This window comes from Dama dama, chromosome 5 (assembly GCF_033118175.1).
Source record: "Dama dama isolate Ldn47 chromosome 5, ASM3311817v1, whole genome shotgun sequence".
NCBI classification, from domain to species: Eukaryota; Metazoa; Chordata; class Mammalia; order Artiodactyla; family Cervidae; genus Dama; species Dama dama.
Window position 1 is genome coordinate 87,820,964 of NC_083685.1, and position 25,983 is coordinate 87,846,946.

At 39.5% G+C, this 25,983-nt stretch overlaps 1 protein-coding gene across 1 annotated transcript in view; it reads left to right on the top strand.

Moving 5' to 3' along the window:
• The window catches only part of MYO1D (myosin ID), a 363,713-nt gene that overhangs the window by 237,783 nt on the left and 99,947 nt on the right, over positions 1-25,983 (top strand). Inside the window, exon 21 of the mRNA XM_061142813.1 lies at positions 23,980-24,134. Coding sequence (XP_060998796.1) covers positions 23,980-24,134 — 155 coding nt within the window. The remainder of the gene's footprint in view (positions 1-23,979; positions 24,135-25,983) is intronic.

A 25,983-nucleotide genomic window follows, 5' to 3' on the forward strand; every position in this document is an offset into this window, starting at 1 on the left:
GCTCCCTGACCAGGGACTGAACCCAGGCCCTCTGCCTTAGGAGCAGAGGGTCTTAGCCACTGGACCACCAGGGAAGTCCTAGAAAGTGTTCATTTTGTTTCAGTTTTATACTTCCACACACTTAAGATTATATCTTGCATCTCACTAAAGAAGGCACATGTAAGGCTGACTCTGCCTTGTGGATCTTTAGAAATGTTTCATTGTAGCCAAGCTATTATTATGTTGCCCTTGCTGTAGCCTAAATTTCCAACTGCTTATAGAACACATCCCATGTTTTCCTATGAATAATTAGAATTTAGCATAAAAAATTAAGATTAAAAATGACCATCAAGTATTTACCTATTAATAAGCTGCCCATCCGTAACAATACCTGTTATTTTCAGTTTTCTTTTACCAGTCTCTTTTTATAACAAAATTCTGCCAATGCTTTGGTCTTTGATAGTTCTTGTATTGAAGTTTTTATAGTTTATTAATCCTCTCATTTAAAATCTGGGCAATCACCACAGATAAAATCACTGCAGAGTCTTCACTCCTTTTTGCCAGCACCAGTGATGGCCTTTACAGTCCTGCTGACTTTGTGCATTCTGCTCTTGTGTTCCTTTCACTGTTTCCTTGAAGTGTTTTTTTTCGTCTTATACAGGCCACATTCCTCAAGTCTGTGTATGGATTTATTTTTCTTTGCATCATCCAAGAAATTGTAAATCATGCCAAAGCTATTGGCCTTGCCACCACCAAAATGGTTCTGAATCCAAATACGAAGATGACAGCTAGTACAGTCTTATACATTTTGTCTGGTTCCCCCCCACCAATTTTTGTCTTGGGTACTCTTGCCGCACCAGGATGAAGGACATGAGGGATCATTTGTTTCCATAGTTGATTGGCCGGGAACTTCCTGGTCCAGATAGCTACTGTGTTATTCCTCATGGTGGTTGATCCTCAGGCAGCCAGGAAGGGAAAATGGATACTTCTTACATATTTCTACAACTTTTATCTCTCTCCCCCAAATCTCTGGCAACCACTGATCATTTTACTGTAGTTGTGCCTTTTCTAGAATATCATATACTTGGAATCATACTTTTCATTCTGGCTTCTTTCACTTAGGAATCAGTATTTGAGGTTTTTGTATATGCCTTTCCATGGCTTGATAGCTTCTTTCTTTTTATTGCTGAATAGTCCATTGTATGAATGTTGGTTTACCTTTTGGCTTATTGAAACATCTTGGTTGCTTCCAATTTGGGGCAGTTATGAATACAGCTGCTGGAAACATTCACATGAAGGTTTTTGTATGGTCACAAGTTTTCAGATTGTTTGGGTAAAAACCTTCAAGTACAATTCTAGCTCCTGTGATAAGGCCAAGTTTGGCTTTATAAGAACCACTGAACTGTCTTCCAACATGACTGTCATTTTGCATTTCTACCAGCAATGTTCAAGAGTTCTACACCAGATTTTTTTTTTTTTAATTTAGCCATTTTAACAGATGTGTACTGGTATCATTTATTTTTCTGTTACCCTAAATTGTATAACCCAGCACTCACTGGGGTCTCAGTCAATCTTTAACTACAGAAATCATGTCTCCCCTCTCTGTGGTTAGTTGGTTTGTGTTCAGGAGATGACAACTGATCTTTATGTAAGCCTACATAAAATATAATTAAAAGATAAGTCAGGGACCTTTTTTTCCCTTGCATTAGCAAAAATCAATTTATCATTTAAGCAAGATCCCAGGCACTCTTCACAGGAAAGATAAAAATAGGAAACCGTGACAGGTTTTTGAGAATATTCTCACAAATGGCATGATCAAATAATTATCCATAGCAGTCAAGATGAAATACTCAAGTTACAGGTGATCCCTTTATTAACCACAGTGTAACTTTCTAGATACAGTCAGATTAGGAGTGTGTTATTGTCAAATTAGTGTCATCCCCCTTGAGTCACTTTCTACATTTGTAAGGGGTAATATCAAATTAAAGCATTAATTCCAATACAGTTGATGAGAAAGGTTAAAATTTGTACGGGGGACGGTGAGGTCAGAATCTGAATGTTTTGCAAGGTGGGAAGACTCTGGTAGCCACAGCTTGGTACAGAGACAAAGGCAAGAAACAGCCCACACAGTTAGTCATGCTGTGTGCAAAACTTTGATCATGCCTCTTGAACTCCACGTATCATTCTAGAGATCCCTATAATCCATGGGGGAAATTGCACCCCGTGGCTGAGGCACATCACTTGAATCAATGCCCTGCTGCCTTTTGCGTGCCTGTGGACAAGGGTGCTCCCCGGCCAGCGATCAGGGAGCTGGTTGCTAAGACCGAGTTTAATTTGCATAAACATAAAATCTGTTCACCAGTTTCGAGGGAGACCACATAAACTGAAACATTTAACCTGACCTCAGCTGGGACTCCTCTTACCCTTTTGTTGGCAGAGTTGTGTTGGTTTTGCCTGATGGGTGGGTTTGAAAAACGTTTGAATCTGCCCATGAAGGCTGTTTTTTATATAGTCCCTTTTTATCAGCATGGGCTTGATGGCTGAGGAAGCAGCCAATTAATTTACACAAATACCTCCTTTAGTTCTAGGGAGAATAGGAAGCAGGCAGGGGAGAGAAGAGAGACAATTATCTGAAAAGATGTGACTGTTTTGTAGAGGTAAATGGATCGTAATTATGCCAGGCTTCATGCTTTATTACTCTATCTGACGTGACTCGCTAGCAAGATACTGTTTCATTTGGAAGATGGATTGTCCTTATAATGTGCTACAGGGGTGAACCCTGCTAAAAATCCATCGGCCTCTGGCTCTGCTCCCCATCACATTTCTCAAGCACCCTGCCCTCGTGGCCATATCCCAGGAGAAGGCGTTTCCATGGTAATCTCAATGGAGGCAGTCAGCTGATGTCTGGCACCGCCTGAGCTGGTGTTTGCCAGCCCTCTCCCCCTCACTCCTCCCTTGAGCCTTTAAACTATATTTATTAGTCCTCTTTAATGGAAAGTATATAACCCCTAATGTCAGACACTGAGTGGCTTTGGGTTTATTTATTTATTTGGGTAATAAACTTGCCTTCCTAATTAATTCTCAGTGAGTTCCTGCAAGCTGTAGTATTTCGAACATCTCATGCAAACGTTTAGATTTTTGCCTGTTGTAACAAAGAGCGTTGCTTAGCAATATCGGATATTTGGAAACCTCCGTCCTTAAAAAAAAAAAGTGATGTCTGTATGAAAGAAGAATTTTAAAAGATAAAGGTGTTAGGGTTTCAGTTTAATTTTTTTAAGAATCTTTTCCTGCTCTGATGCTTAAGCAGTGAAATGGTCCACTCCTTATAATTTCTTTTAACACTCAGTTAATTCATGATTGGATTTGAGTGAGCCACATGGTTTTAAAATACTTCTAAGAAGTGGGACATCTAGCCAGGTTCTCTCTCTTTTTTTTTTTTTAATAAGAGAAGAAAGTCAGAATTTCAAAGCTACCCTATTGATTGTTTTCCTGACATGTGTTTGGAAGTAAATGTCTTTTGTTGTATGGGTTAGACGGCGCCGCTTATGCTAAACCATACTAAATAAGCAAACCAACTTACGATGTCAAAAGGTGCTTTGGGGCAGAAGGTAGAGTCCATTTTCATTAGTACTGTACTTGGAAATTCAATTACAAATGTAAAAGATGTATCAAAGCAGTGTCTGAAAGCAGCAATCATCAGAGCACGTGCATGATTCCTTTGAAAAGCTATCTCGTTAAAGAAACACAAAGCCTTTAAAAACTAAAGTATGAGAAAATTAGTATGACACCACCTCATTTATCCAGAGGTCAGATTGTTAGTAACAAGATCCTTTTAAAACAAAGCCCTGAATAGAGGCGTACACATAAAGGATCTGTGCATTTACAGAAATGTGTGCTAAGTCACTTCAGTCATGTCCAGCTCTTTTGCAACCCCATAGACTGTAGCCCACCAGGCTCCTCTGTCCAAGGGATTTTCCAGGCAAGTATACTGGAGTGGGTGCCATGCCCTTCTCCAGGGGATCTTCCCCACCCAAGGATCAAACCCACGTCTCATGTCTACTGCATTGGCAGGCAGGTTCTTTACCACTAGCGCCACCTGGGAAACCTTTGCCAAAAGATACCAATCATTATATGTATTAGCCAGAAGATGCTGGATTACAGAAATAGACATCTCTAACCTTGCAAGAATAGGCTTCCTTTTACACATTAACTGTCTTATTAGAGCTCCGTTTCCTGCAGTCAATATTTTTGAGCACCTACTATATGTTGTGCATTTGCCAGGTATTAGCAATGAAATGATACATCACCCAGTCTTTGCACAGGCCCGTGGGAGAAGCAGAGAAGCCAACCAGCCTGCCCAGCACAAGCATGTGGCAGCCATGTAGGTACAGATGAATTGTACCTTTCCCTCCAGGGGAAGCTGTCACTCAGAAAAGTAAAATAATAGCCCAGGGTTGCAAAGCTCGCAGGGAATGGCACCTGGCTTTCGTTTGACTCTGGAACCCTTAGAATCACAACCCTGGTGGTGACTTCCTATCACCACCTCCCTTGATGATAAATAACACATACAACTAAGATCCTATTTTTAAAAGAGAGAAGAGGGACTTCTCTGGCAGTCCAGTGGTTAAGACTTTGTCTTCCAGTGCAGAGGGCATGGTTCCAGTCCCTGGTCAGGAAGCTAAGATCCCATATGCCTCGGGACCAAAAAAAAACCCAAAACATAAAACAGAAGCAATATTGCAACAAACTCAGTTAAAGACTTTAAAAACTGGTCTGCTTCTGAACTGAGAGACTAGCATGGAAACATATACATTACCACATGTGGAATAATAGCAAGTGGGACTTTGCTATGTGACCAGGGAGCTCAAGCCGGTTCTCTGTGATAACCTAGAGGGTGGGAGATGGCAGGGGAGATCAGGAGGGCAGGGACATATGTATCCCTGTGGCCGATTCATGATTGGAAACATCTGTTGATAGTTGGACTTGCCACCAAATTCAGTTCTTCCATTAGACGTTTCTTACGTGTAGGTGTGTCTGTGTGTGTGTGAGAGAGAGAGAGAGAGGGAAGGAGAAATAAATCTTCCTGAGAAATATCTTATGCCATCTCTTATATGTGGAATCTAAGAAGAAATGATACAAATGAACTTACAAAACAGAAGGAAACTCACAGATTAGAGAACTGAACTTATGGGTGTGGGGGTGGGTGGGAGGATGGGGGGGCGGGATAGTTGGGGAGTCTGGGACGGACCTGTCCACACTGCTGTATTTAAAATGGACAGCCAACAGGGACCTACTGTCGAGCACACGGAACTCTGCTCAATGTCAGGTGGCTGCAGTATTCTTGCCTGGAGGATCCCCGCGGACAGAGGAGCCTGGCAGGCTACATTCCATGGGGTCGGGAAGAGTCAGGCACCACCAACCGACTAAGCCCAGCACAGCCTGGATGGGAGGGGACTTTGGGGGAGAATGGATGCGTGTGTATGTAACAGCCATGCCCCTTTGCTGATCACCTGAGACTATCACAGCATTGTTCATTGGCTACACTCCAATAGAAAAAGTTTGGTTTTTTTTTTATTAAACCTTTAAGGTACTGACTATGGTTGGATGTCTGCAAATAGTCTTACCAGAAGATTTTCCTTCAACAAGAGTGGTATAAGATCATCACTTTATGTTTGCTGACTCTCATCCCTTGTAATGGACATCACCATACATTGTCACATATCACTGGGAGACAATCCTACCCTGGTCCTGAACTCTTAGGTATTAAATAAATGAGCTTGTTTCTTTGTTACTGGTTGAGGTTCAGAGCTAAGGTTCTTTACACTCAATCATTATAGTGAAGTTCTAATGCACTGCAGGGAGAATCTGATTTTCTGATATAGCAGACACAGGGAAGATTTTCTTTTGTTGATATTATATCTAAATAAAGACGTCTATACAATGTGCTAGGGATGGAGATGATATGGCTGGATAAACCCTTCGACCTCATCTCTACCTTTTATTCACTGTCCTCCACACATTCAATACATTGTGATTGTTCGAGGTCTACCATGGTGCTGTGGCACCGTGCTAGGTACTGGAAATAAAGAGGAAGAAGACAGAGTCTCTGCTCATTGTTTGGTGGGTGAGGCGAATATATACAGACGTCATCCCAGGACAGCTCATTACATGCTAAAACAGAGAAGTGTGAATTGCTGAGAAAGTGTGGAGAAGGGGCAGACATGGTTCCTCAGACAAGGAGGCGTTGCAGGGGTTCATAAGTGCAAAAACTTGTGCATTTTTCTGTATGTGGCTTTTTAGGTCAGTTGGTAAAGAATCACCCTGCAATGCAGGAGACCCCGGTTTGATTCCTGGGTCGGGAAGATCTCCTGGAGAAGGATAGGCTACCCTCTCCAGTATTCTTGGGCTTCCCTGGTGGCTCAGATGGTAAAGAATCTGCCTGTAACGCGGGAGACCTGGGTTTGATCCCTGGCTTGGGAAGATCCCCTGGAGGAGGGCATGGCAACCCACTCCAGTATTCTTGCCAGGAGAATCCCCATGGACAGAGGAGCCTGGCAGCTACAGTCCATGGGGTCACAAAGAATTGGACACGACCGAGTGACTAAGTGCACAAAGGGATGTGTGAACAGCTGCTTTTGGCAATGCAGAGCGACAAGTTTAGGAGACAAGATGAGGTTTGGTTTTTAGGAAGCTAATCCTGACAGCACTGACAAAGTATGGATGAACTGGAGAGAGGCTGATGAAATAAATACCATTCCAGTAAATATTTTAGGGGGCTTGGGACATGGTACTACTGGTGATATTGGATTGAAATAGGGCCCCAAGAAGAATAAATTAAGGTAAGGTAATGAAGTTCATCTTGGCTAGGTCAAATGAGTGGTCCCGAAGGAACCCTTATCTGACTTTTCCCCAGATGGGCCGAAGACCCACCTGGCGCTCCAGGAAAGGTCTAAGTTTCACATTCACATCTGAGAATTTTTAGTCTTAAAGAGAGGGAAACTAGCAGCCTGTTCTCCCACTAGACCCAGGTTTTCCTCTCCTGCAGCGAATCCCTCCTGGCTGCTCAGCTGCACTGTAAACTCCCTAAGGAGGAAGCTACGTCTTCTAATCTATTTGTGTGCATGATCTAGAATAGCAAGTTGGAACTTCCAGTTCTGGACAAGATAGAATAGATGCATCTCTCCTCATCCTCCTCACTAAATACTGTTGAAAACCATAAACATCATATTATAAAACAAACGTTAAGAAGACTCTGAAAGATGGAGAGAAAGTGGACTAACTGGAGCCCTTAAGACTTGAGAAGCCGCATGGCAGTGGGTTCCTTGGGATTTCTCTTGGTCTCCGTACATCCCATACTGGAGAAGCCCCTTCCCAGATGGGCACAGACAAAAAGTTCTCTTGTGCCAAAGGAACAGGAAGAGGGCAGCCTAGCCAAACAGAAACCTTTTTGACAATCAATGTTCTTGAGAAAAACACCCAGGAGGGTTGCAGCCACTCCCCCACCCCCAACTTCCATCAGCAAAGGTCTCATAGAAAACCTGGGCCTCCTCCCTTGCCTGGAGTTATTTTAATTAATTATTCATTTAATTAAAATTATTTTAATTCAAAGAAAAGACCAGTGAGGAAAGTAACTTAGTTAGTGGTTTAAGAGAGAAAAAAATAAATTCAAAATCATGTAAAACTTGATTCAATTAGTAAAACAAGTAGCTTTGTAAAATAATAATTTGTCTAAGATGAAGTTACTTAACAGTTTTACCTAAATCAATGGTTGTGTGCAATTAGAATCCCTTGGGGAGGTTTTAAAAACTATGGATGTCCAGCCCTTTCCAAGCCCAAATAAACCAGAGTGTCCCCAGTGATTCTCACGTGCAGTCACGTTTGAGAGCATCAACCTAAATGGACCAGAGGGAATAGACAGAATACAGTCAAAATAAATATGATGGAGTTTGTGCACTAAATTTCTCACGCTGTTTCTAAAGGAGGGCCCTCTTGGGCCATTTATCTTGCATCATGCACCCTTGTGATGAATATGATTATCTGGTCCCCAAGCCCACAACAATAAATCTGAAGTAGTAACTAAAAGGGAGTCAGTCTCTCACAGGCATTCATATTGATGGTTGCAGTACATGAAAACTGAAAGTACAGGAGGACTCAGAGGAGATTTAATTCAGTTCCACTAGATGGCTTGGTACTAAAAACTTGTTGGAGTGATTTCTTGAGCTGTCTCCTCAGAGCAGCCTTTTTGGAATTAAAATTCAATTTTTCACAACACTACTGAGTCCTAAGCTGCAAGAAAAACCCAGGAACTCAAACTGCCAGAAAGTTGAGGAGAGAGACCTCCAATAGGTCTGAGATTTTTAGCCAAAAGGAAACAATTAGCCATTTGGCTGATACCCAGCCATTTGGCTGATATTGGTAGGTTCTAACCCCATTTCCAATAAGGAATTTGACAAACTTAATCTACATATGAAAAAGCCTTGCGACTTCCTTGGTGGGCCAATGGCTGAGACTCTGCACTCCCAATGCAGGGGGCCCAGGGTTCAATTCCTAGTCAGGAAACTAGATCCCGAATGCCACAGCTAAGACCCCGTGCAGCCAAATAAATAAATAAGAAAAAGTCAAACTTGCATGCCACAAATGAGATACTTGCACCTAAAGGAAAAAATGACTCAAGCATTTAAATTAATAAAAGAGGCTACAGCAGGCCCAGGTTCCTTGGTAACTTGCTGTAAATTAATTTGTATCATAAAGTATGAAGTTCATTTGTGATGAAAAAATTCTGTCTAGGTTGCACTTTTTCTTCTTGGTGATGCCCTTAATTCCCTGTCTGAATGAGGAATATTTGGAAAAACTTTGGAGTTGATATGGAGATGTTATTAATATTCAGTGCAGTTAGGTGGATCGGTATTGGAAATTTATTAAAGAGTTTTGCTCAGTTGCCTTCATCAAGCAATTCAAATCAAGGGTTGAAGGGCCTTGTCAATCAATAATAGAAACTCAACCCTTTAGTCAGTTGATTACAATTATTTTCGTTGGCCTGAATAATATTGATCAGTAGTACTAGGCTTATAATTAGGTGCTTATGCCTGAAGTTGATTAAACTGGCTTGAAGACAATTTTTTTGGTACTGCTTACAGCCTGTATTTTGTAGAAAAGGCTTTATTTCACCAATAGAACATCATGTACTTTATTTACACACACTGATATGATTTTGGGAGCATGTGGTCCAGGGGTGTGGTCACAGGAATGCCAGTGGCCTTGAAGATTTATGTTTTAAAGCACATTTACTAATTAATGTTCACTGTAACAACTCTGAATCCTTAAGAAAGTAAAAGAATAATTTTATAATGTTTAATGAAGCTGGAAAACATCCTAAGAAAGACTGTGTTCTTACATGTTCTTCCAACATGGTAAAAAAAATTTTTTTTAATTTGTTGAAAGTAATATTTTCTGTAAAGGAGTAAAATCTTAGTTATCCTGAACTCTGCATTCTTTCCATGATACATTTACAAAATTAAGATTTCTCTGATTTCTAGTCACTATTGCTGCATAACAATTTGCCCCAAACTTAACAACCAGCTACTTTTTATTATGGTTATACCTCCTGGTGGCACAGATGGTAAAGAATCTGCCTGCAATACAGGAGACTCGGGTTCCATCCCTGGGTCCGGTAGATCCCACATACCGGGGGCAGTTAAACCCGTGTGCCGCAACTACTGAGCCCGTGTTCTAGAACGCGCACTCCACTAGAGAAGGCACCACAGTGAGAAGCCCAGGCATCACAACTAGAGAGTAGCCTCTGTTCACCACAACCAGAGAAAGCTTATACACATCAACAAAGACCCAGCATGGCCAAAAATAAATAGCTAATTTTTTAAAAATTTATAATCCACTTAAACCGTGCCCACAAATCTCTGCAGGATAAGCTCTCCTGTTCTTGGATTGCTTATGAGCTACTATGGGACAAGACCCCTAAGACTTTTCAGAGCCTCATTGTGAGAAAATTTGTGAGGCATGCCCTGAAGATCTTTAGAGCCTTTCATCTGCCTGGAGATTTCTATGAAGCACCGCCTTAGATCTTTCTGAGGTTTTGACAAAGGGTTTTTACCGTCTCATTCTGGATCTGATCATTGCCCTGAAACCATTTCTTAATTTGAGAATCATTTGCCATCTGGAGAAGCTGAGAATAAGAAACAGTTTTATTTTCAAACCCAGCAAGTGCACGCTCCTTTATATTTCTTCTAAATTTTGCATGAGAGCCAAGCAGCTCTGTATTAAGATCGTGCTTCTCCCCTCACGTGTTTTCAGAGGCAGCGAGAGGCAGCCAGGTGGCACGTCCAGCATCCTGTCTAGAAATCCTTATCCTGACCATCAGTTTGTTAGGTACATCTTCTGTTCTCTACCTTCCCATAGGCAACAGGGTTATCAAGTTTTCTACCACTTCATGATAAAAGTCTCCTTGCCTCGTGCTTGAGATCATATTTTCCTTGCTTCCCTTCAGGCCCTCGTGACCGCCTCCTTAAAGCCCATCGTGATTCCACCAGCAGGCTCCTCCAGGCTCTTCCAGCTACCACCCACTTCCCAAAGCCAGGGCCAACTGTTTTAGGATTCTGCTGCAGGAGCACCTCACAGCTTCCAAATTTGGATTTCAGTCAACTGTTGCTTGGATGCTACCTTCCACCCTAGACTTAGTGGAGTAAAAAAGAAAAAAAAAAGAAATGACCATTTAATTATTTTTCAAACTTTTATTTTAGATTGGAGTATAGTCAACTAACAGCGATGCGTTAGTCACAGGTGTACAACAGAGTGATTCAGTTATGCCCATATAAGTATCCTTCCTTTTCAGATTCTTTTCCCACTTAGATTACTGTAGAATATTGACCCAAGTTCCCTGTGCTATACAGTCCGTCCTTGTTGGTTGTCTATTTTAAATCTAGTGGCATGTGACCATTTTATTATGATCATGGATTCCATGCATCCAGAATTTGAAAAGGGCACCGTGGGGCCAGTTTACCTTTGCTTCACAATATCCAAGGCTTTAGTTGGGAAGACACAAAAGCTGGGAGTTACCCAATGATTGAGGATCTTTGGGACCCTCATAGGCTCACTCATCTGGTGCTGAGGCTGGGCGGGCTCATCCCAGAGCTGCTGACTAGAGGGTCAGCACCTGACCTCACAGCATAATGACCTCGGGATAGTCAGCCCGCCTACAAAATGACTCAAAGCACAAGCACTTTGTTGCCCCAAATGATGGTTGTTCATTGAGGAATAAGATGAGCTTCCCTGGTGACTCAGACGGTGAAAAATCTGCCTGCAGTGCGAGAGACCCAGGTTCAATCCCTGGGTCGGGAAGATCCCCTAGAGGAGAAAATGGCAAAACCCACTCCAGTATTCTTGCCTGGAGAATCCCATGGACAGAGGAGCCTGGCGGGCTACAGTCCCTGGGGTTGCAAAGAATCGGACGTGACTGAGCAACTAACACTTTCATAAGGTGATAAACTCTTATTTATCCCAAACAGTACATTATTTCCATGACAAATCACTATCATTAAGATTTCTGATTTATAGCTAGTTGGGCAAAGGAGAGAGGGAAGAGAGGAGAAAGAAGGGAAGGAAGGAAGAGGGAAAGAAAGAGGGAAAGGGAGAGAAAAAAGGAAAACTGGGAGAAACAGAGCAGAGACACAAAGCAAGAAATAAAGTCCCCAGGCATCCTGCAAGAAGCCAGAGCATCTGTCTCCCAAGCCTCTGAACGGAAAACAGAATGAACAGAATGTTCTCCATCATTGAGCAGCCAAATCAATTTGTTAATTGAGATCAAAAGAGCATAAATATTATAACTCTGCAGTCAAACCAAAGAACTGAAGTAGAGAATAGTTAAGTCCCCAAGGCCAAATGTGTATATCACAACACAGCAAATACCTGAAGCAATGAAATGACCGGCACAATTTTATGAAAGCTCTTTGTGTTAATCACATCCCTGATGGGGGTGAGAGGACCCCAGGTTAACGAAGTCCCTTAGAGGTATATGTAGAGAGCACTAACGACAGAAGAGAAGAGATAGCCCCATTCAAAAAGACTTGGAGTAGCTGCTTTCCAGGAGTGAGTCTGGAAGAGAAGGTCCCAGAGTGAAAACTAGTGCATTCTCCTCCCTGGTCAGACCAGGATGGTTTTTAAAGGAGTTGGTCACCACTTAAAAGATTAACTTTTTTTCAAATAAATGCATATTTAGAGGGTTGACATTTAGCAAACGCCAAGTTTTGTGAAATTTGAGATATGTTTTAGAATCATAAATGTTAAAAAGATGAATGGCAGATTATATGTAATGGGATAGAAAAGGAAGAATATTGTTTTTTTAAAAAGATTAATTCGTTCCAAAGTCACAAGAGCTCAAGTGCTTATGGTCCATTCCATTATCAGAAATTTTGTCATAAAATGTCAGAGCCTTTCTCATGATTCCCACAGTCTCCAGAAGTCTTCAGCTTCTTGAAATTATTGTTTAGGATTCTGGTATTTATAGCCTGCATTTTGAGGACCCACAGTTTTCAGTGACAAAGCTTGTACGCACACATACAGCTACAGAAAGGAAGATAAAGATGGAATATGAAGCAAGAGAGACAGCAAGCATAATTTAGAATGGTCCATGCATCCCAGTGTTCACTCTACCACTGTTTACAATAGCCAAGACATGGAAGCACCCTAAATGTCCACTGACAGGTGAATGGATAAAGATGTGGTACATGTAGACAGTGGAATACTCCTACTACACAGCGTAAAACAGAATGAAATAATATCATTTGCAGCAACACAGATAGACCTAGAGATTGTCATACTGAGTGAAGTCAGAGAGAGAAAAGCAAATATCATGTGCTGTTCCTTATATATGGAATCTTAAAAATGGTAGAAATGAACTTATTATCTACAGAACAGAAACAGTCACAGATGTAGAAAGCAGACATGGTTACCAGGGGATGGGGTGGGGAGGGATAAACTGGGAGACTGGGATTAACATATATGCACGTCCATGTGTAAAATAGAGACCTACAGTATAGCACAGGAAACTTTCCAGTACTCTGTAATGACCTATATGGGACAAGAATTTTTAACAGGGTGGATATATGTTTAAAGAAAAAAAGATAACAAGATGATATGTGGTTACAGTGGACTTTGGGAGATTATATTAACCCCGTTCCTGCTCTTATCCTACAAAGCGAGGCTGAACCTAATCCAACAACTATGGGTTTATAGCCTCAACATAATTTTTTAAATTATTGAAAACTGGAGATTGGAAACCAAAGATTATCAGTCTATTAAAAGAAAACAAGTCAAATTCTGTTGCAAGGAATCTTACTAAATAAGTAGAATATGGTTGTTTAGTCATGAAGTAGTGTCCAACTCTTTGTGACTCCATAGACTGTAGCCTGCCAGGCTCCTCTGTCCATGGGATTTTCCAAGCAAGACTACTGGTGTGGGTTGCCATTTCCTTCTCCAGTGGATCTTCCCGACAAAGGAATTGGACCCACGTCTCTTGCATTGGAGATGAATTCTTTACCACTGAACCACCTGGGAAGCCCATTAAGTAGAATATGTAGGCCCAAATATAGTTTAAATTCCAAACCACCTATTTCAAGCAATTTGAATAAACCTATATTCTATTATTGTATTTTAATTAGTTCCTTTAAAGTTACCATTATATCATTTGTCTGGTTTGTCACCTTCAAAGATTAACTATTTTCTTTATAAAATTCTCACAATTCTGATGGTACAATTAATGAAAACAGAGAAAAGATGAAGGGGAAGTTCTGTATTTTGTGGGTTTGTTCTCAGTACGGTGGCCCTCTGGCTTTCTAGGTCTAAGTAATGAGCTAATCTTTTTAGCTCTCAAAAGCTAAGTAAGTCAATTTGACTTACAAATATAGAACTGAGTATTAAAAAAGAACATTCAGAGGAAGCTCTCTGGCATGATGGAAATATTCTGTCTTTTGATTTGGATGTCAAAAATCATCTACTTAAACACTTAAACGTCCGTGAATTTTACTGCTCCTAATTTTAGTGTAAAAACCTCGATTTTTAAAAATAGAATTTGACTGATGGGTCAAGATGTATGGAGTATTTTGGTGTGAATAGGGTCATATGTTTTAATTTCCAGTTAATTCTTTTCTTACCTGTTGTTTATAAAAGTAGTAAAAAAAAAAATAGACAATATCTATTAATATAGCCTCTGTCATTTAAAAATTGTATTTAAGATCCAGCCAAGGTCTCTAGGCTTGGTCATCATGCTTGGTTTTAGCCTGATAATACTTTCCTACAAGTGAAAGTGAAAGTCGCTCAGTCATGTCCAACTCTGCAACCCCATGGACTGTATAGTCCATGAATTCTCCAGTCCAGAATACTGGAGTGGGTTGCCATTCCTTCTCCAGGAGATCTTCCCAACCCAGGGATCAAACCCAGGTCTCCTGCATTGCAGGCGGATTCTTTACCATCTGAGCCATCAGGGAAGCCCAAGAATACTGGAGTGGGTAGCCTATCCCTTCTCCATCTGATCTTCCCAACCCAGTAATTGAACCAGGGCCTCCTGCATTGCAGGAGATTCTTTACCAGCTGAGTACAAGGGAGGAAGTATATTCTCTCCTTTATCCACAATGCTCTGCTGCCCAAGATTACCGTTGGTTAGAAAAAAACTTAAAACTAATATTGTAGTGGGACTTCCCTGGTGGTCCAGTAGTTAAGAATCCACCTTCCAATGCAGAAACAAAGGTTCAATCCCTGGCTGGGGAAGTAAGGTCACACATGCTACAACTAAGACCCAATGCAGCCAAATAAATAAATAAGTATTTTTTAAAACTAATATTGTAGTGATGATATGATAATAAGTACAGTAAGTCAGGCAATGAAGCAGAAATATCCAATGACATTGCTTATATGTGGAATCTAAAAAATAAATGATACAAAGGAACTTACAACACAAAAAGAGATTTACAGACTTAGAGAACTGAACTTATGGTTGCAGGGATGGGGAAGGATGGGGGGAAGGGATAGTTAGGGAGCTTGGGATCGACATGTACACACTGCTATTTTTAAAATGGATAACCAACAAGGACCTACTGTATAGTACAGGGAACTCTGCTCGATGTTGTGTGGCAGCCTGGATGGGAGGGGGGTTTAGCAGAGAATAGATACATCTCTATGTATGGCTGAGTTCCTTCGCTGTTCACCTCAAACTGTCACAACATTGTTTGTTAATTGTCCATATCCCAATACAAAACAAAAAGTTGTGTTTTTTTTCACTATATAATTTATTACTTTATTTTTTGGTGCATATATTGTATTTTTATTTATTTTTTTTTAATTGTCTTATAGTTGATTTGAAAGACAAGGTGCTGGGCCAGAAGGGTTTTGTTCCTCTCTTCTTCCTCTGAAGCCTCTGATTTACCTTCAGAGCAATTTGTTCTTTTTTTTTTTTTTTTAATTTTAAATACATTCGAGTATTTACCAGCATACTGTGGAGAGAAATACTGTTTTATCTATCAAGGAATATTGTAAAATAAAAACAATAGAAGAAGAAAAAAAACAATAGAAGGACAAAACTTCATACTTGCCTAAAGTAAAAGCTATCAGGCAAGGAGATAATCCTAGTGGGAAAAGCACACAGCTAACACATAAATGTGACCTATGAATAAGCTGAGCGGTGTGGATGCATTTTTTATTAGTGAACCATCCTTACACTTGTGGGCTATATGCCCTTTTGGTCACAGTGTATTATCCTGCTGAAATCAGTTTGTTAATTCTTTCAGATATTTGCATCTGTCCTTATGAGATTGGTCTCTGGGGGTGTGTCTGTGAAAAAGATCTTCATCAAGTTTTGCTACCAGGATTGAGTAAAATGAGTCGGGATGGTGTCTGTCCATTTCTGTTCTAGAGGATTTTCCATAGCATAGGAATTACCTGGGGCTTGGTTTTCTTGTACCATCATCTGTGCCCAGTAATGTTTAGCAGAATGTTTTCATGACAACATAAAAAAATTTTTCCCTAGTTATGAATTGATTCTGATTATTTCACCTTTCTTTGAGTCAATTTTTGTAATTTATATTTTCCTATAAAAGCATGCATTTCACAAACTACTTAATTTATTAACAGAAAATTATAAATGTCATTCTCATAATTTCTAAAAACAACACATCCTTTCTTAAATCCCTTTCTCCTTCCTCATGTTAGATATTTGTGTTTTTGCCTTGTTTTATTCCTGACTAGACCTTGTCATGGGTTTGGTTGTTTAGTGGTCTGTTCAAAGAACCAATTCTTGGGTTTATCATCTGTATTGTTTTTCTCATGCATCAATTTCCACTTTTATCTTCACTAATTTTTACTTTGGTTGGTTTTTTTCAGTCCTTTATCTAGGTTTTTGATATTTAATTTGGGCTTCCCTGATAGATCAGTCAGTAAAGAATCTGCCTGCAGTGCAGGAGACCTGGGTTCGAGCCCTCGATCCGGAAGATCCTCTGGAGAAGGGAATGGCATCCCACTCCAGTATTCTTGCCTGGAGAATTCCATGGACCCGTAGTCACAAAGAAAGAGTCAGACACAACAGAGCTACTAACACTTTCACTACTTTCACTTTGGCATTTAATTTACTTCCTTTTTCTTGTTTAATAACAAAAGTATTTAAGGCAATGTGTTTTCTTTTGAATGTAGCTTTGACTGCATCCATTAATACTAATATAACATTCTCTTTCTCATTAACTTCTTTATTGTCTGTGACTGCAATTATCATCTCCTTAATCCCCCCTAAAGAGATACTTTAAAAAAAATAATTCTCAACAATAAGGTTGTTTTACTGTTAACCTTTATATGATTTTCTAGTTTTACCTCACTGCGATTAGGGTCAGTGCATATCCTACTTTTTGTAACTGGTAAGAGGAATGTTATTTTTGGCCCAATACATGTTCAGTTCAGTTGCTTAGTCGTGTCTGACTCTTTGCGACCCCATGGACTGCAGCACGCCAGGCCTCCCTGTCTAAATGCTCTGGGGACCACAATAAATGTGTATGAGATTTTCATGTAACTACAAAATCAAATCTGTTGATTATTCAGTCAGTCTCCATACTCATTTGCTTTTTGACTACTTGAACTGCCCAGCACTGGGTCACCCACTAATATCACGATTCAATCCATTTCTTTTGTATGAGAACAGTTTTTGCTTCGTTTCAGTACCATTTTATTCAGTTGCATGAAGACGATTTCATTTTTTGTTATATGTTTGTCAATATAAAAGAAACAAGTTTAGTGGTTTTTGCCTTGGATGTTGCTTTGCCTGTTATTCCTATTCCCGTCCTCACTTTCTTCCTGGCACATCTGTCCATACTTTCATTTGTCTTTCCGTGTCTTTATGTTTTAGATGCATCTAAACATCTATACTCCATTAGTATAAATTTTGTTTTTGACCTAATCTGTGAGCCATCTTCATCCAGTAAAGGAGTTATATCCCATTTCTTACAGAAAATGACAGTATTTTGGTTTTTTAATTTGTGTTATTCACGCGCTTTCCACTTTTAATACTTCCCAGATATTTCCTTCTTCTTATCTAGTTGTTGTTGTTCAAGTTTTATTGATTCTGTTTTTACTAATGATTGGAAAGTTACACATTCTTTTTGCTTATCTGGTTGTGTTCACTGTTTGATTATCCATACGGAAGAGAGTCTGGGAGAATTGAGTTAGATGACCATCAGAGATTGTATCTGCCCTGCTCAAACCTTTAAAGCCAAAGAGGAGGAAGGCTTAGATTTATCACAGCATAGAGATCTCCTGGATTATGAGAAATAAGAAGGCAGCTAGTAGGGGAAGCCTTGATAAGGAGTTTCACTTTTGTTTAGAGAACTTATTTGTGTGTTTTGGATGCCCAGAGAGCTCTAAGGTAAGATCCCTTCTCTAACTGATGTAATTGCATGCAATACCTTTCCTTGGTGTGGTACTTCTGTAGTTTTTCAGATTTGGCTGGCATATCTTCTCTTAAAGTGTAAAGACCCTCGAAGACAGAGGAGTTTTGTTTATTCATCTTTTTTGCATCCAGAGTTGCTACTATTCGGTCCTTACTACAAACTTATGAGGCAGATAGAGCATCTAGTAGAATCCTTATTTTGCAGAAAAGGAAAGAGTTGCCCTCCAAATTAAATTATTTTCTCAAGCTCACGTGGCTAAATGGAGATGCCACTCAGGTCATCCTTTACTCCGCTGCTTTCCCCCACCCACCATCCTGTCTCCCAGAGCAAAAGAGACATCCTAGATGCTATTTGTCTTGCTTTGGTGACAGCGGGGACTTAATCTTTATTGTTTGTGCAGCAGAGGAAAGTAGGTGCAGTTTGCCCTATTTTCTGCTGGGACTCTGGTACGCCCGTAAGCCCTGAGCACACATGTGAGGAATTCCTATGCCAGGTGAAGTCACCCAGCCAGGGAGGAGTAGGGAAGGGCAGGAAGGGAAACCTACCCCCTGAGGTGGGAAGGTGGCTCAGAAAACCATCAGAAAGGCCTCTGCTCTGACCTAGACAGCATGCAGAAGGGCTCCTCTCCCTGGATGATTTCAGCACTCACAGCTGCATCGGTCCCTTTCCCCGAACCCCTCAGCTAATGTTGCTGGGATGTGCTGGCAAAGTTAGTGCTATTAGAATTCTCATTTTATTAGGCTTTAATCAAGCTCTCCTGTGAAGTGCTTCATCAATTCAAGTTTGCATTTTTCATATAAAATAATCAAAGGAGAGTGACGCATCATAGACACAGCATGTTTTTTTAATGAAAATGATGTTTTTAATTTAGTCATATAAAAATCATCTGGGGGTGGGGAAGGGAAGAATTGGGAGTTTGGGATTAGCAGATGCAAAGTAGTATGTATAGGATGGGTAAACAGCAAGCTCCTCCTGTATAGCACAGGGAACTTTATTCAATATCCTGTGAAAAACCTTAATGGAAAAGAAATGAAAAAATATATATGCATATATATATATATATATGTATAACAAAGAAAGTGAAAGTCGCTCAGTCATGTCTGACCCTTTGCAGCCCCATGGACTATACAGTGTATGGAATTCTCCAGGCCAAAATACTGGAGTGGGTAGCCTTCCCCTTCTCCAGGGGATCTTCCCAACCCAGGGATCGAACCCAGGTCTCCCATATTGCAGGCAGATTCTTTACCAGCCGAGCCACAAGGGAAGCCCATGTGTAACTGAGTCGCTTTGCTGCACAGCAGAAATTAACACTACACTGTAAATCAATTATCCTTCAATAAAATATTTTTTAAAGAACTTTTTAAAAAGCCAACGTAGGGGCTTCCCTGTGGTCCAGTGGGTTAAACCTCTACGCTTCCATGCAGGACAGAGGGCATGTTCAACCCCTGGTCAAAAAACTAAGATCCCACATGCTGTGTAGTGCAGCCAATAAGTTAACAAAATAAAATTAGTTTATTTAAAAAAAAGTGTACACTAAACAAAAAATCATCTGGATGAGATACATCTAAGTGAGAGAAAGATTTATATATTCTCTTACATGGGCCTTAAAAAGCCAATGATCCAAGAGGGAGGAGACATAGGTACACCTATGGTACACATATGGTAATTCATGTTGATGTATGACAGAAATCAAACCAGTATTGTAAACCAATCATCAATCGACTAAAAATAAATATTTTTGTTTAAAGCCCATGATCTTTGTAGGTTTGTGAAATGATTTCCAATTCCATGAATATTTTCCCTTCTTTCCCTTGAGCACTATCCCCAGCATTCTTTAAAATCAACCTAAAAACTCACCTTCCCTGAAAGTTTATTTCCATGACATTTAGGGATACTTATTTTTACAGCTTATGTTCATTTGTACCTGATATTTGGAAAAGTCTACTCTGATAGAAAGAACATGGATCTGGGTCAGTCTGCAAGCTTGTGTTCCAGTTTCAAGGTCTGCAAATCAGCTCACGTCTTCAAGCCTCAATTTTCTTATCTGTAGAATATGGGCATGAGACTAAATGGTCTTCCAAATGCATGAACTGTTAAAAGTTCTTCAGCTGTTGGGTATTTGTCTCTTCCACTCATCCAACTGGGTCACGAATCCCCGTAGAAGAGAAGATTATACCTTCTCCATCTTCGGTACTTCCATCCCCACCCCAGGCTGGCACTCTGCATTGCCCACAGTGGATATCTTGTCAATGCTGATTGCCAGACCAGCTAACAGCGCCTGTGGTGGCCAGGAGGTGGCACTTTGGTATTTTCTGCAATCAGAGAACAAACCCCAGAGCAAGAGGTCACTCAGGTACCTGCTTTATTGACCAAAGTGGATCTAGTGATCAAAACAACCAAGGAGCTATATCTCGTAAATTTGCATAGAATAAATAAAGTTTGGTAGTGGTGATGGTATACAGGTCTATGGGTCTTCATACATGCATAGATTTCTGGCATATCACCACAATGAAGATACACAGTCATCCCGTTACCCCCCAAAACTCCTTGTGTCAGACTCTGCCTGACTCCAAACCCTGACAGCTCTATTCCAGAATATCTCATAAATGGATTCATACAGTAATGTAACCTTTGAGACTGGCTGCTTTCTCTTCTCTCAGCAGATGCCTTTGAAAGCAAGCCCTGGTGTTGCATATTCATGATTTGTATTATTAGCTCATTCCTTTTTATCGCTGAGTAGCATTCCATCATATAGATGTATCACCTGTTGATGGATATTCTGGTTGTTTCCAGTTGGGGACACTTAAGAATACAACTGCTTTAAACACTCATGACTGAGACCAGGTGACTCAGTAGGTAAAGAATCTTCCTGCAGGGCAGGAGATGCAGGCAGCACAGGTTCGACACCTGGGTTGGGAAGATCCCCTGGAGGAGGGCATGGCAACCCACTCCAGTATTCTTGCCTGGATAACCCCATGCACAGAGGAGCCTGGCAGGCTGTAGTCCATAGCGTGGCACAGAGTTGGACACTACTGAAGCGACTGAGCACGCACACATGCAAACACTCGTGTGTAAGTTTTTTGTGAACATAAATTGTGCTTTTTTTTTGGCTGCACTAGGTCTTCGTTGCTTTTTGGGCAGGCTTTCTCTAGTTGCAGTGAGCAGGGGTTACTCTTCCTTGCTGTACGTGGGCTTCTCATTGCAGTGGCTTCTCCTGTTGTGGAGGATGGGCTTTAGGCACATGGGCTCAGTAGTTGTGCTTCATGAGCTCAGGTATTGTAGCACACAGGCTTAGCTGCTCCGCGGCATGTGGGATCTTCCTGGACCAAGGATCGAACCCACGTCCCTTGTATTGGTAGGCAGATTCTTATCCACTGCGCCACCAAGAAAGTCTGAACATAAGTTTTTTTTTTTTCTGGGATAAATGCCTGGGACTGAGATTTCTAGATCATGTGGTAATTCTGTGCCAGTCTGTTTTCCCACTGACTGTACTGTTTTACATTCCTCCCAACAATGTGTGAGAGTTCCTCTGATTGTTCTACAGCCTCACCAGCATTTAGTCTTATCACTTTTGCTGTTCATCTTCCTCTTTGTTTTGTTTTGATTTTGGCCATTCTGATAGGCTTGTAGTGATATCTTGTTGTAGTTTAATTTCCATCTCCCTAATGGCTAGCAATGTTGACCATCTTTGCATGGACTTATTTGCCACCCATAGGTCCTCTTTGGTGAAGTGACTACAGATCTCTTGCTCATTTTAAGTTGATTTGTTTGCTCTCTTATTGTTGAATTTTAAGAGTTTTTTATTCTGGACATAGGTCCTTTATCAGATATGTCTCTGCAAATATTTTTCCCCAGTCTGTATGCTCTTTTCATTCTCCTATCAGTGTCTTTTTTAGAGAAGAGTTCTAAATTTTATGCATTTTTTTTCTTTGTTGGGTTGTGCTTTTGGTGTCATTTCTAAGAAATCTTTACCTAGTCCAAGGTCGCAGAGATTTTCTCCTGTGTTTTCTTCTAAAAGTTTTATGGTTTTACATTTAGATCTATGACCCATTTTGAATTACATTTTCATAAAGTGTGAGATTTAGGTCAGTGTTCATTTCTTTTGGCATGTGGGTGTTCAGATCCCAAGAAATGCTGAGTTACCCAAATGCTCAAATGATCCTTTCTCCATTGAATTGCTTTTGCATTTTTGTGAAGAATCAATCAGTCGTATTTATGTAGATTATATCTAATTCTCCATTCTGTTCCCACTGATCTATGTTTTTATTCCTTTGACAATCTTCTTGACGATTACCTTTCTTGATTACTCTTACTTTGTAGTAAGAAAATTAGCTACTGTAAGTTCTTTTTTTTTTTTTTTATCAAATTGCTTTTGCTATTCTAGTTTCTTTGCCTTTCCATCTATATTTTAGAATCAGCTTGTTGATATCTATCAAAAATTCTGCTGGAATTTTGGTCGGAATTGCATTAAATCTACAGATTGATTAGAGGAAAATTGACAGTATTCAACCATATTGAGTTTTTCAACCTATATACACATTATTTCCCTCCATGTTTTTAGATTTTCTTTTATTCCTGTCATCAGCATTTTTGCTTGACTTCTTTCATCAACCTTTCATAGTTCTCAGCTTACAGATCCTACACACATTTTGTTAGATTTATGTCTAAGTATTTTTGGTTTGGGAGTTGTGGATGGTTTTGGTTTTAAATTTCTGTTTCCAGTTTTTCATTGCTGGTGTATAGAAATATTTTTATCTGTTGCCCTTGTATTTGTGACCTTGCCAAACCCTCTTAGTTCTAAGAGCTATTTTGTAAATTCCTTGGGACTTTCTGCATAGACGATTATGTCATCTGAAAATAAAGTCATTTGTTTCTTCTATTTTAATTTATATGCCTTTTAATTTATTTAAACCTGCCTTGATGCACTGGCTAGGGCTTCCAGTATGAAAGTGCCCAGGAGCAGTAAAAGCAGAAATCCTTACACTGGTCCTGATCTTTGGGAAAAGCATTCAGTCTTGCACCACTTAGTATGATGTTCACTGTGGCATTTTGGTTGATGTCATTTTTCAGGTTGAATTCTCTTCTAATCCTTTTTGCTGAGAGATTTATTTCATGAATGGATGTTGAATTTTGTCAAATGCTTTTTCTGCGTCAGTTGATATAATCATGTGGCTTTCTTTTTTATTCTGTTGCTATGATGGATTACATTGATTGATATTTTTAATACAAAACCAGCTATGCATTTCTTAGATTAACTCCACTTAGTCATGATGTGGCATTGTTCTTATGTAGTTTGGGATTTGATTTGCTGATATTTTGTTGGCCAGTCTAATTAAATCCATGTTTATGAAGGATATTGGATACTGGTTTTTAGTTTTCTTTTCTTGTATTGCTTTTGTCAATTTTTGGTTTCAGGACAATGCTCATAAAATGAGTCATAAACTGTTCCTTTTCTTCCATTTTCTAGAAGAGACATGGAGAATAGATGTTATTTCTTCTTTAAATATTTGGTAGAGTTTACCAGTGCAATCATCTGAGCCTGGAGTTTTCTTTTTTGAGAGGTTTTTAACTACAAATTTAATTTCTGTAATAGATAAAGCAAGCTTCAGGTTATCTATTTCTTCTTGGGTGAGTGTTGGTAGTTTGTGGCTTGCAAGGAATGGTTTGGTTCTGTCTAAGTTGTTGAATTTTATGCATAAGGTTGCTGTAGATATTCCTTTTTTATCCTTTTAATGTCTATGTGGTCTGTAGTAATAGCCCCTCTTCCATTCCTGATATGGGTCATTAGGTCTTCTCTCTTTTATTCTTTCAAATTAGAGATTTAGCAATTTCACCTATCTCTTGAAAGAACCAACTCATTGTTTCATTGATTTTACACTATTGTTTTTCTACTTTTAATTTCATTCATTTTTGTTCTTATCTTTATTATTTCCTTCCATCTACTTGTTTCATAAAACTTGGTAAGGATTAATGTCACCAGTATTACTGAGTAAAACCATTACAAACTGTTTAAATTCCTTATTTTGAGAACCATCCTAACAGTTTTCCATGCTTTATTTCTTTGCAGTTGACCGGTCTGAGCGTCTCCAATGGAAAGGACCAACTTGTAGTGTTCCATACAAAAGACAACAAAGACCTAATTGTCTGCCTCTTCAGCAAACAGCCAACCCACGAGAGTCGAATTGGAGAACTGGTTGGAGTCCTGGTGAATCATTTCAAGAGGTAAAGTTTGGTTTTTGCTTAACGAAGGCAAGTTTAAAATAGATGAAATCTTTCATCATAATTCTCACTGAACTTGTTTCATGCCAATTTTAGCATATTGAGTTATTTTCCTTCTTAAGGACAACTTAAATCATCTGTTTCGCAGAAGGCGAAATTAGCATCCCGGCTTAGTTTCAAGATTAGGAATGATCCTCTGCTTTTCCAGCCTCCAGCTGAACCAACAGTGAGAGATTTCCCCAATGGCGATTTCTTCACTGCCAATCCAAGCGTAATTAAATCCAAAAGACAGAAAACTTACTTTACATTCTTAGTATCACAGCTTCTCATTTATCCCGAGGATAATCAATTCAAGTATCTGCTATGAATATAAACAAATTAGAAGGCAGGTGTAGGATGACATGTGGGTCCACAAAGACTAAAGGAATTCTAAGAAGCAATTACCTCTGCAAAAACATGGAGTCATGAGGGAATGTGGTATTGTCAGAGAACTTCATAGTAAACCTAGATGATGCCTAGTGTGATTGTGTATGTCTATGTAATGGACAGTGATGTAAGAAAGAAAAATGGGGAACAGATCCTGATGGTGATGGTGTTCAGTGAGTGGATAGCTCTAGGTAGAGGATTTTTGTCTGGTTATTTATTGGAGTTGTTTTAGAGATGGAGTTTTTTCTCTAAACAAAGGCATATTTAGTGTCTGATGTTCACACATGTAATTCTACAGTGTTCCTTTTTGCTGATAAATGCATGGAGAATAATTTTAGAAGTGAGCTGCAGAGGTCATTTATTTTATGCTCTTAAACCCTGCATTCTAGACCAAAACAGATCTTTCAATATCTTATATAATTAAATGCTTTTAAATGGTATAAGTGAAATGATGTTGAGTGGCCACCTGGTGGAAAATAAGAATCTGACTAAGGAATTACCAAAAGATAACAATAAATATATAGGCCTTTGAAAATTTTCCTTCTGTCTGCCAAATAAAGCTAAGAGAACTACTGAAGAGTTTAGAATGTAAGAGAAAGACATGGAGAAGTCATCTCTACAGTAAAGTCTATAACTCAAATAAGCAGGTCCATTTCCTCTTAATATGTAGTTGTAGCGAAAGATGGATAATCAAAAGGGATTTTAATTTGTTACCTTTCATTTGGATGCTTGTACTACTAAATAGTTTTTGCCTGGGACATTTAAGTATTTTTGCTCAATCTGAATCCTTGTTTCTTAATTTCTAACTCCTGTTAAATGCCTCTACAAGTGGTGGAAATATGTGAGTCTAGTTCTGGAATCCATCAATGACTTCCTTGTCCTAGCATATTGTCTGAGATACCTTTCTAGCTTTAATATATGTAAGAATTTTAAATGTCTTTAAAATGTATAGATGGAGGGAAGGAAGGCTGTCAAGATACTGGGATTTTTAAATTATTCCTTGTGTATTTTTTATTGAAGCATATTGATTTACAATGTTTCCTATATAGATGTACAACAAAGAGATTGAGTTATACATGCATATAGATCTATTTTTTCAGATTCTTTTCCTTTATAGGTTATTACAAAATATTGAGTAGTTCCCTGTGCTATACAGTAGGTCCTTACTGGTTGTCTATTTTACATACAACATGTATATCTGTTAATCCCAAACTTCTAATTTGTCCCTCCTTTACCCCCTTTCCTCTTTGGTAATGTAAGTTTATTTCCTGTATCTGTGAATCTGTTTGTTTTGTAAATAAGTTCATTTGTATCATATTTTAGATTCCACATATAAGTGATAGCATACCGGTATTTGTCTTTATCTGACTTATTTCACTTAGTATGTTAATCTTTAGGTCCATCCATGTTGCAGCAAATAGAGTTA